Here is an 11787-nt window from a genome sequence, read left to right as displayed (position 1 = left end):
GCTGGAAACAGTCATCTTGGGCCCCTGCCAACTTCCCATCACCCTGTGGCACCTGTTACCAAGGCCTGGCCAGGCGACCTCGTCGGCATCCATCCCCACAGCCACCGCCCTGGTCCAACAGAACATCCCTTCTATGTATAGCCTTGTATCAGTCTGCTGTATCCCTGACAGCTGCTTCTCAAACTTAAATGTGCACCTGAGTAACTTGGAAAGGCTTTAAAAAGCCTTCACGACCAGGTCTGGTCTAGACCAATTAAATCAGAAGCCGTCAGTGTGGAAGCTTGGACCACCAGCATTTTTAAAGTGATTCCAATAGGGCAACCAAGGTTAAGAAGCACTGTGAGAAGATGCTTTGAGCTGCACACAGCACCTGTTTGGAGCTCAAGTTGGTTAAATCAGTGTGCTAAATCAGTTAAATAATAAATAATAAATTTATTTTTTTTTATTTTTTTTTAAAGATATTATTTATTTATTTGACAGAGAGAAATTACAAGTACACTGAGAGGCAGGCAGAGAGAGAGAGAAGGAAGCAGGCTCCCTGCCGAGCAGAGAGCCCGATGCGGGACTCGATCCCAGGACCCTGAGATCATGACCTGAGCCGAACGCAGCAGCCCAACCCACTGAGCCACCCAGGCGCCCCTAAATAATAAATTTAAATCAGTTAAATCCCCATACTATGTATACATCAGAATCACTTAGCTAGTGGGGCTTTTTAAAATACAGATTGCCAGGGACCCCCATGTCCAGAGTTTCTGAGTCAGCAGGTCTGGAATGGAATCTAAAAATTTACATTTCCGGGACGCCTAGGTGGCTCAGTGGGTTAAAGCCTCTGCCTTCCGCTCAGGTCATGATCCCAGGGTCCTGGGATCGAGCCCGAGCCTGCTTCCCTTCCTCTCTCTCTGCCTGCCTCTCTGCCTACTTGTGATCTCTGTCTGTCAAATAAATAAAATCTTTAAAAAAAAGAATTTACATTTCCAACAATGCTGGTCTGCAGCCCATACAACCAAGTCTCACTGCCCCCCACAAACCCATGGGTAGAGAGAGAGCTCCCTCCCTGATCTGTCCAGCCTTCCCAAATCTTGCTTTGTCACTGGTTGTCCTTCCACAAGCTAACCTCGGCTTCCCGCTGTGACTCCTTCGGGTGAGAGGCAGACCTTATCATCACCCAAGTGGCAAGGTAGGCGGAGGATGGGTCTTGGAGTGTAGCCGACCCCAGTTTACCACCCACCCCAAAGAGATGTATCTCTTGCTTCCTTGTTGACCTTGGGTAAGTCACCTGACCTGAGCCTAATTTTTTTTCATTTGTTTAATTTCATAGCATCACTGGCCTTAAAGGCCGCTAGAAAAATCAAGTAACTCCTGATGTGGGAATCCTATAGTCTTGAGTGAGCTCTCCGCAGAGCCCTACTCTTTCTTCTTGTCCCCCACATCCGTAGATTATGGAGTCACAGACCTGCATGTGTCCTCAGGTTCACTCTTCATCCCTGCGATCTCTGCAAAGTCACTTAATGAGCACTTCCTAGAGCATTACTATCCTAATTTGTGGGATGGGAATGGGAGATTAAATGAAAGGCAAAGCTCCCAATCAATGAATGTCCTATGCAAAAAATGCTTGGTGAATGAAGTTCTTAAAGGCACAGCTTTGTCGGGGCATCTGGCTGGCTCAGTCAGAAGAACATCTGACTCTTGATCTGGGGGGGGTCATAAATTTGAGCCCCACAATGGGTGTAGAGATTGCTTAAATAACTAGGGAAAAAAAGCACAGCTTTGTCTCTAGGTGATATAGTGGTTCATGGCCAGTCCTATAGTTCTAAATAGCAAATTAAGGAGGAAAAGCCCCAGGATGTTCTGGACACCCCCAGCTGTCCCCACCCCACTGCCCACAGATGAGTCAATGTCAACCCCACCCCACCCCACCCCACCCCCAAGGACAAAAGGGAAGGAAATGAGACCACACTCCATTTGCTCTCTGACTGGATCTATGCCCTCCACCAAGCTTACCGGTCTGTCACCTGTTCTCTGCACAGCCCTTCTCCTTAGAGGGTCCCTTCTAAAGGCCGGAGATCTTGCACTCTCAGGACACGTTCCCTGGTGGGCATGGAAACCTTTGAATCTGGAATCTCTGACCCTGGTATTTCAAGTCACTCTGGGTTGCAGGGCTGGGAGGTTCCCGTCCTGGGAACCTTTCCTTGCCAGCCAAGCAGGTCCAATTTAAACCTCATCAATTAGTCTTTCAGAATGTCTCTTTTTTTCTTTTTAAAGATTTTATTTATTTATTTGGCAGGGACAGAGGGAGCGCAAGCAGGGGGAGTGGGAGAGGGAGAAGAAAGCTTCCCTTGGAGCAGGGAGCCCAAAGGAAGGGCTCGATCCCCAGAACCCTGGCATCATGACCCGAACCCGAGGCAGACACTTAACGACTGACCCACCCAGGCGCCCCGAATATCTCCTTTTTGGTTAAATCAGAACGAGCTCCGTAGACCTCTCCCCAGCCTCCGGGTTTTGATATCGCACAATAAGCTACGTGAGCTGTCACCCCTGGGGGAAACCTGGTAAAGGTATACGGGGAACCTTCCTGCTGGTTCTCCCAAACTCCTTGCGACTCTCTAATTTCAAAATAAAACTCTCTCGTTAAAAGTCTTTTCAAGTTCCTTTCCACTCCCCAGGCCACCCCTAAGTCTAGACCCTTATCACCTCCCTCTCGGATCCCGGCAGCCGCCTCCCGATTTTCCTTCTGTCTTTCGTCCTGGCACACACTGGTCCATCCAGACGACCTCATCCCCGTGTTGCTTCCTCGAAAGGATCCACTGTGGTGATGGCTGGAACAGCGCCGTTAACGAACGATTATCAGTAAACTGCTCGAGAGGACTCAGAACCAACAAACCCAGCCTTTGACCTGCGAAGGCGACGCAGCCGAACCCGGGAAGGCGCAAGCCCCGCCCCTCGGAACGCTCCGACGATCAGGCCCCGCCCCGCGAGCCGGGCACTGCCAAGCCCCGCCCTTTCGGTCGCTCCAACGCTCAGGCCCCGCCCCGACGGGTGCCCAACGGCCAGATCCCGCCCCTCGGGACGAGCCAACGGCCAGATCCCGCCTCGCATACGTGCGCGGCCCCGCGGAGACGTGCTGGTGCCCGCGTCGCCGGAGGCTGAGGTGGCAGCGGGCCTGCCAGCATGGAGCTGCCGCAGATCCCGGAGCTGATGGGCCTGTCGCTGCTGCTCGGGCTGCTGGCCCTGATGGCGACGGCGGCGGTAGCGCGGGGGTGGCTGCGCGCGGAGGAGGAGGCGTGCAGCCGCTCCGCCGGTTAGTGGGGCGGGGCGGGCCGGGTGGGGGCGACCCGCGGGGACCTCCCCGTCGTGCCACGGGCGGTTTGGGCCCGGCAGGGGTGCCGCGGACCCCCGGGGGCCTCAGTTTCTCCTTCTCGCTTCCCGAGACGAGGGAGCGGCTCGCCGGGCTGGTCGCGCCCGCAGTTGCAGGCTGCGTCCCGCGCGGCCGGCGTCTCGGCGGCGGAGGCCGAGGAGCTGTCCCGCTCCGCCTCCGCGTCCCCCCGGGGCCGCTGCGAGCTTGCAAACTCCGGAAAGCGGGGAGGGGTGAGGGGAGGCGGACCCGCATTTGTCGGCGCTCCGGGCTGGTTCTTAATAGGTGGTGGCGGGGGGTGGGGTGGGGGTGGGGTGGGCATCCTCTAGGGAGCGCGGAAGGCAGAACCCCCGAAAGTGTAAGCGAAAAAGAGAGTGAAGTCGGTTTCAGGGAGGAGGTCGGTCCTAGCGACTGGAAACCCGAGGGTGGGAGCGGTCAGCGCTGCTTTCTTCGTTGGGGGCGGTGGGGGTCAAGGAAGTCTCTGCGTAGGCAGCACGTGGCGTGGGGTCTGGCAGGATGGATGTGTCCGTGGGGCCAAGGAGGAGGGAAGCGCATCGCTGGCAAAGGCGGGCGGTTCTCGAAGGGCATTTGATGGGACCCTGATGTGAGCGGAGCAGGGCGGGTGCTGGTGGGGCGAGGCCGGAGAGGGCAGATCGCGCTGGTCTCCGCGCTCGGGCCTCAGTCGCTGTATTTCCTGGAGGAACTGAGGGGCGTCTGCAGGAACCTAACAAAGCCAGCTTTGCACCTGGCCTGCTTCTCAGCCGAAACAGCTGTTTTATGCAAAAGGGACTGGAGCTCCACAGGTGTCCACTCCCTGCCTCTCATTCCCGAGTTCTCTCTGGGAGTCCAGTCGTCCTGGCCTCCATTGCTTGTGTGGGGGTCATCCTCTCTTCTCTTTAAGGAGACGAAAGCCCAGAGCCATGAAGCAACTTGCCTAAGGCCGGGGCCGCCAGATTTGGTCGTGCAGGTTTTTCCCTACTTAGGGATGTGTGGCCGGTGACCTGCCCTTGGGTCCTGTGCCGTGTACCCGCTGAGCTGTGTGGGGCCCAGAGAGGGCGCCTTTTCTAATTTGCACCATGGTGCTGTATGGACTAACAGATCACTCGGTGGTACAGACACAGTCCCAACCCAGCCTGATCCCAAACCCAGTTTGCCCACATCCCAAGCCTGGGACCCTGTCTGGTCACCTCTTGCTGCTGCACTCCACGTCTGGCCAGTCACAGATGGTCAGAAAGGCCGAGGGAGCGAGTGAATGCGTCGATGACACGGCCTCTCCTCATAGGCCAAAAAGCGAATGGATTGCCACTTGACAAGTCCTTGAGATCCAAGAAGCAGAAACAGCATCAACGAATTCGCAAGGAGAAGCCTCAACAGCACAACTTCTCGCACCGCCTCCTGGCCGGGGCACTGAAGGTACGTGGGCACCCGTGCTCAGCACACACACACACACACACACACACAGACTCACACCTCCCCCTCCCCCCGCAGACTTTTCCTCACTAGTATTCCATGCACGTGACAGACTCTTCCGCCTCTAACCCAGATCCATGGGGATGCCCCATTCCCATTCCTCCTCACGACACCCCATCACCAGCTTGCGGTTAATCCAGGCAGCAGACCCCGTCTGCCCAAGGGGTCCCTGTTCATACTTCCTGCAACCCTTCCCTCAGAGCCACAGTGGGAACATATCTTGCATGGACTTTAGCAGCAATGGCAAGTACCTGGCCACCTGCGCGGACGATCGCACCGTCCGCATCTGGAGCACCAAGGACTTCCTGCAGCGGGAGCATCGCAGCATGAGAGCCAACGTGGAGCTGGACCACGCCACCCTGGTGCGCTTCAGCCCCGACTGCAGGTGGGACACAGCTCTGCCCGCAGGAGCCCAGCCCCAGGCTTTATGTCCTTCCCACACCTGACTTGGGATAGTGACGGTGGTGGGGGGGACACCCTGGATCTCCCTGGGGTGTGGCAGAAAGCAGATCCGGACAGCTTGAGCACCTCCCGGGGCTCCGTGGAGGTCTCTGCATTTTACACAGCCAGGAAGCAGAGAGGGGAGAATGTGTTCCTTCTTGGGAAGTACCAGATGAAGCCCGGCTCCAGAGTCGTCTTGGAAGCCATGATAATGGTTTTCTAAACTCTGAAGGAGCCAAAGCTACGAGAGTCATATCTTCTGAGGAGTGTTAAGAGGTTTTGAACGAAGGGGTTAAGTTGCAGGGCTGAAGGAAGACCGTGGTTTTCCTCAGAGCCTAGCATAGAACCTGGCGCACAGGGGCCTCCAAACGAACGAGTGCCTTGTCTGCTACCTGTCTCTAGAGCCTTCATCGTCTGGCTGGCCAACGGAGACACCCTTCGCGTCTTCAAGATGACCAAGCGAGAGGATGGAGGCTACACCTTCACAGCCAACCCGGAGGACTTTCCTAAAAAGCACAAGGCACCCGTCATCAACATTGGCATCGCGGACACGGGTAAGAGGCGTTCAGAGGGTAAGACTAGAAGAAATAGCACCAGTTACCTGCTGAATGCGTTAGCGCTGCCTAGAGTTACGCTGGGTTCTACTGTGACGAAAGGTCTCTGGCTCTGGGCTCCCCTGGTGTCCCAGAGCCACAGCAGGTCCCCAGCGGAGGCAGGTAAGACCCACAGTCTTGAGCAAAATCCTGATCTTTGGGGACCCTTGGCCCAGGAGGGGAGCATGGAGATTTGAGACAGCAGAGGCCTTTGTAAGTGTCTCCTCAGAGAATGACACTTGGTTAGGTCATTGACCCCAGTTCCTGTCACCACCCCCCTGGTCTTTCCCCTCTCAGGGAAGTTCATCATGACTGCTTCCAGTGACACGACTATCCTCATCTGGAATCTGAAAGGTCACGTGCTGTCGACCATCAACACCAACCAGATGAACAACACGCATGCTGCTATCTCCCCCTGTAGCAGGTGAGGAAGGAGGGACTTGGCGTCCGGGGTGGGCAGAAGTTGTGGCCAGGGACAGAGCAGAGAGCCAGCTTCAAACAGGGGAAAGAGCGTACGGTGTGGAATCAGGACGCCTAGATCCAAGCCCTTAGTCTCTGTTCATCTATAGTTTTTAGAAGGCTGGGCTGGGGGTATTACCTACCTTACAGAGTGGTTACGAAGATGGACTGAGTCCTGCGTATAAAAGCGGTTTTAAAAGACACGGTGTTATTTACGCATAAGATGATTAACTCTTAAGGTTTAGCGGGTTGGCAGAAATGAGATGCCCTTAAAGTGAAGTTGTAAAGGAACCTGGTTGTGTGGCAGGTTTGTGGCCTCGTGTGGCTTCACCCCAGATGTAAAAGTCTGGGAAGTGTGCTTTGGGAAGAAAAGCGACTTCCAGGAGGTCGTGCGAGCCTTCGAACTGAAAGGCCACTCTGCGGCCGTCCACTTCTTCGCTTTCTCCAACGACTCCCGCCGGTGAGTGCCTCCTCTCTGGCATCTTACCGGTGCCTCTCAGCCCCTCTTGGCAACCAGGGCCCTCTTCCCTATCTCTGCTGCCGCTCTGAAGTGGGTAGAGTTCCCGGGCTTCAGCAGGAGGTAGGCCTGGCCGTGCATTTGGCTTCCTAGCTGGAGTCCCTCACGCCATCCTGGTGCCCTCCCCGCTCAGGGTGTGTTGGGGCTAGAGCCGTGATTTTCCATGCTGCAGGATGGCCTCGGTCTCCAAGGACGGTACGTGGAAACTGTGGGACACAGACGTGGAGTACAAGAAGCAGCAGGATCCCTACTTGCTGAGGACAGGCTGCTTTGAAGCTGCGAGCGCCACGCCGTGCCGCCTGGCACTCTCCCCAGACGCCCAGGTCTTGGCCTTGGCCAGTGGCAGCAGTATTCATCTCTACAACACCCGGCGGGGTGAGAAGGAGGAGAGCTTTGAGCAGGTCCACGGGGAGTGTATCACTGACTTGTCCTTTGACATCACTGGCCGGCTTCTGGCCTCCTGTGGGGACCGGGCAGTGCGGCTTTTCCACAACACCCCTGGCCACCGGGCAGTGGTGGAGGAAATGCAGGGCCTCCTGAAGCGGGCCTCCAATGAGAGCACCCGCCAGAGGCTGCAGCAGCAGCTGACCCAGGCCCAGGAGGCTCTGAGAAGCCTGGGCGCCTTGAAGAAATGACTCTGGGAGAGTCTGGCAGGAAAGATCTGGCGTGCTGCTGCCGCCGTGGCTGCCCTTTCTTCCCGGGGACTCCCCAGCTGGGAACCTTTTGAAAGGAGTATTCTGATTTTCTCAGTGGCGGCTCCTCTGTCCCTTTTCCCCATTGAAACTATTCTTGCCTACTTTGATCTCTCTCTCTCTTCTTGCCGGTTGTGACTCCTGGCCTTACTTGACCTCCCAGACTAATGACTAAGGTGCTTCTCTTTCTCCTGGGCCCGAGGGAGGGACTCTGTCTTCACCAGGCACAGGGAAGGAGTAAATTGGAGAGAGAGAGAGAGAGAGAGAGAGGACATGGCCTTGACCTTGTGGCATCACACCCTGGTACCCAAAGGAGTTTGTTATTGTGGAGGCAAAACCTAGGGGACACCTGAGTACTAACCAGCGGTCTTGGCAGGGCTGGGAGCCTGGCGTATTTTCCTCTGTGCTGTGGTGTCAAGGAAGGGCTAGTCTTAATCCGGGCGAAGCTCCTACCTCCATTGAAGGGGAATTAAGGGATTCCATTCTGTGCCTCAGTTTTTTTACTTGTAAAATGGACATTAGATTTTCTCTCGACCTACTTATTATAGAGGTGTTGTGAAGGTATGCACGTATAAAGTCCCTCCATGTGGAAAAGAGTACTAATATGTGTTGCCTGTCAGCCAGTCTCACTTACTAACAACCAGGTGAAAGTGGGACTCCGTGGAGTGAAACTAAATGAAAGGAAAGAAATACATTCCCTTGGGAAGGCTAAGTTTCTGGAACTTGATCATACGTGTTGTATCTGGTTCTGCTTTAAGTTGGGTAGAGGAATCCTAGGATTCTAGGATTGGACTCCTCTCTTCAAGGTTACATCCCGTTTTCAGTTTGTCCTGTATTTCAGTGTCCGCTCTGTGTCCAGCACAGCACTAGGCACTGGAGATAAAAACGAACAGGACACGATTACTGCTGTCAGTCATGGCTAACGGGAGAGGGGGCACGTGGCTGTCAAGCGCTTTCTGCTAGTTAATTCATAGCTGTGGACGGCTGCTGTCAAAGTCAAGGCCAGAGAGGACTGAATCGGGACTCAGGCAATGGATCTGAAGTTGAAGTTGGTAAGAGATGCCGCATTTCGAAGTTCAGATGTTTTGGGTTTGAGACTGTTTCGGTGTGGGAGAAGGAACACGAGGATCCAGAAGCCTTGAATCTTGGCAAAATGCATTCATCTGAAATCACGTTCTTGCTGTCTCTTTCCCTAAAACCGAGGCCTCCCCAAATATCCCCAACTCCTAAATATTTGAACGAGGCATAACCTTAGAGTTATCCTTGATGACGGACTCTCTTTTTCATTAATCCCTCCGGCCTACTCTCATCCTACCATTCCACTCCACCAGAAAATTCTTTGGGTTGGACTCGAGATGATACCCTGAATCTGTTTCTCTCCATCTTTTCTGTTATCATCCTGGTCCTGGCCGCTGTCACCTACTGGACTGTGATAAGGTTGCTTCCTCACGGGTCCCACGACTTCCTCCCTTGCCTCGTTAAGTCCCTCTCTACGTAGCAGAGTGATTTTTGAAAATGGAAACCAGAACACATTGTTCCCAAGCCTTCCAGAGGCTTCCCATCGCACTCGGAATAAAATCCAAAATTCTCGTCGTGGCCTACAAGGTCCTATGTAATCTGGCTTCTTCCTTCCTCTGTGATCTCGTTACCACTCTGCCAGCCACCCTAACCTTGCTGTTACAGATTTGGCCAAGTCAAGTTCTGTCCCAAGAAGCTGTGCCCTCTGCTTGGAAGCCTTTCTCTTTGCTGTTGGCCGACGTAACAGGCTTGTCGTAATTCAGTCCTCCGTCCAGTTACACTTGACAGAGAACCCTCCCTGACCACCCAGTCTGAAGTAGCCCTTTCCACCAATCCCATCACACCTGCCACATCAGCTTACTTTATTTGTGTTTTGTATTTACCTAAGGCCGTCTTGAAATTATCTTGTTTGGATACTTGTTTGCTCCTGGGGCTGAATACTTAGGAAGGTCAAGTGGAAGGCGCAGATGCAGGCATGGGGCCACACCGGCCCGGGTGCAAGACCATGAGAAATGGGGGGAAACTGAAGTGATCTCCGGAGGGCCTGTGTCCGGGGTGAGGCAGAGGGAGGGTGGCTGCTACTTACTATTCAGGAATCCAGCAGAAGTTGCTTGTTTGAGAGAAGCTGGTGATTTATTGGAAAAAGGCAAAAATTAAACACTGCGGACCAAATGGAACACTAACGTGGGCCAAATGCAGCCCAGCGGTCTCTCGTTGGGACCTTCTGGATTGTTCCAGAAATGTGAGCTCCACAAGGGCAGATCTTTGTCCATTTTCTTTGCTCTGTATCCCAAGCACTATACCAGGGACAGAGTGAGCACTCAATAAATATTGAAGTCAAACTGTGGGGCCGGTTAGCAGACATTTTGATGCCCTCTGTGTGCACTGTCCCTCTCAATGTCCTTTGTGGTTTTATACTCCTGATAACAGACTTCTGGTTTATAATGCTATGCACATGGGTCCCGGTGAATATTTGCTTTCAGGGTGTCAGAAGAACGAGGCTAAAACACTTCTTTGCACATCTGTCTGGTTCTGGCTTTACTCTCACTGTGTATCCAGGAGGCAAGTGAGCGTAGTATGTTGAGTTACTGAAGTCAGAAGTCTTTGGCTCCAGGTTCGGCCGGGTCGCTGACTGACTTGAGACCTTGAGCAGACGGATCACAGGGCCGCTCTCTGAGTTTGTTTCCTCATCTGTAAAATGGGAATGAATCCTGTCCTGAGGGTTTTGTAGAGCCGTGAGTGTCTCATGAGACAAGTGAAGCAGAAAAAGCCTCAGGACTTCCCGAGGACACCGCTCCTCTCACAGTGTCACTAATGTCAGGGCCGCTTCTCTTCTCAGCATGGAAGAAGGTATCTGGACATGAACACAGAGCAGAGGCCGCTGTGGGTTTCTGATGAAAACTCTGTGTGTGAAGGCAGCATTAATATTTTAGTATTACTATCTCAACTTCTGTGGGTTTGCAATTTTTCAAAATAAAAAGCCGGGGATATATTTTACATGGTGGTACATAGCCTATTTTTATCAGTCATCAAAAATAGAACATGGTATTTAAACCACAAAAGTGCACAATTAAAAGCCTATTAATAGCTTTGGTCAGTTTCCATCAAGGTAGGAAGGCTCCTCCTCTGCAAGATTGCCACGTAATCAGAGATGAATGGGGGTAGGAAGCACATACTGTCGCGATGAGTCATCAGTGATAGTGGGCTATCTCAGCGTAAGGTAGACCGAACATTGCCCCCAATTGGCCACAGATCTAGAAACATAGTAATTTGGGGGTTCATGTACTTCTCTACCAGAGGCAGCGTCTTGTTGGTGAGTGTGGCTTGGTTCCACACCCTGCTCTCGAGGCAGAGGCGCACGGAGGGGCACGGGTTGGCATTGCAGGACTGGCCACAGCAACTGAAGGCCCGATTGCTGTGTGCAGTTGTGCTGTGGCTTCTAAGCGTGTCAGGGCATTTCCAAGTCTCCCATTTCTTCAAGCTGCCAACTCTGATTCCAGAGTTCTGGGCTGCTAGAGAACGAGCCTGGTTTCCATTTTTCTACACGCACACCCGGTTTGAGTCCATCCGCATTTCCTTTTTCTTTTTTTTAAGATTTTATTTATTTGACAGATGGATCACAAGTAGACAGGCAGGCAGAGAGAGGGGGGAGGCAGGCTCCCTGCTGAGCAGAGAGCCCGATGCCGGGCTCCATCCCAGGACCCTGAGATCATGACCTGAGCCGAAGTCAGAGGCTTTAACACGGAGCAACCCAGGCGCCCCTCATCCACATTTTCTTGATTACTCGAGTAGCGGCTAACTTGAGTACTAAGTCTTTGATCCCCGCAAACCCATTATTGTTTTTGCCTCAGCCGACCTCCGGCATCCACATCTTTTTTTTTTTTTTTTTTAAAGATTTTATTTATTTATTTGACAGAGAGAGATCACAAGTAGATGGAGAGGCAGGCAGAGAGAGAGAGGGAAGCAGGCTCCCTGCTGAGCAGAGAGCCCGATGCGGGACTCGATCCCAGGACCCTGAGATCATGACCTGAGCTGAAGGCAGAGGCTTAACCCACTGAGCCACCCAGGCGTCCCCGGCATCCACATCTTAATTCTCATTTGGTGAACTACACTTCCCCGACTCTTAATCCACAATCCACGCGACTTAGAGGAGAGAGACGGAGACCCTCCATGGTGGGCATGTAACTGATCATCAGGTCCCTGGACCGTGCCAGATCTTTAGAAAAGATGTAATTGTCCACAGGA

General features: G+C 53.4%; 1 protein-coding gene across 1 annotated transcript; it reads left to right on the top strand.

Annotated features, from left to right (window-relative positions):
• Positions 1–3100: 3100 nt before the first annotated feature.
• TBL2 (transducin beta like 2) lies at positions 3101–10539 on the top strand. Its single transcript, XM_059154769.1, has 7 exons — positions 3101–3298; positions 4635–4765; positions 5023–5207; positions 5666–5817; positions 6154–6280; positions 6623–6775; positions 7005–10539. The coding sequence occupies exons 1-7, from the start codon at positions 3169–3171 to the stop codon at positions 7465–7467; spliced, it is 1341 nt and encodes a 446-aa protein (XP_059010752.1). The 5' UTR covers positions 3101–3168; the 3' UTR covers positions 7468–10539.
• The last annotated feature ends 1248 nt before the right edge of the window (positions 10540–11787 follow it).

Source organism: Mustela lutreola, chromosome 17 (genome assembly GCF_030435805.1).
Source record: "Mustela lutreola isolate mMusLut2 chromosome 17, mMusLut2.pri, whole genome shotgun sequence".
In the NCBI taxonomy this organism is placed as follows: domain Eukaryota; kingdom Metazoa; phylum Chordata; class Mammalia; order Carnivora; family Mustelidae; genus Mustela; species Mustela lutreola.
Note: the sequence above shows the minus strand (reverse complement) of the source record. Positions and strands in the feature narration are given on the sequence as shown.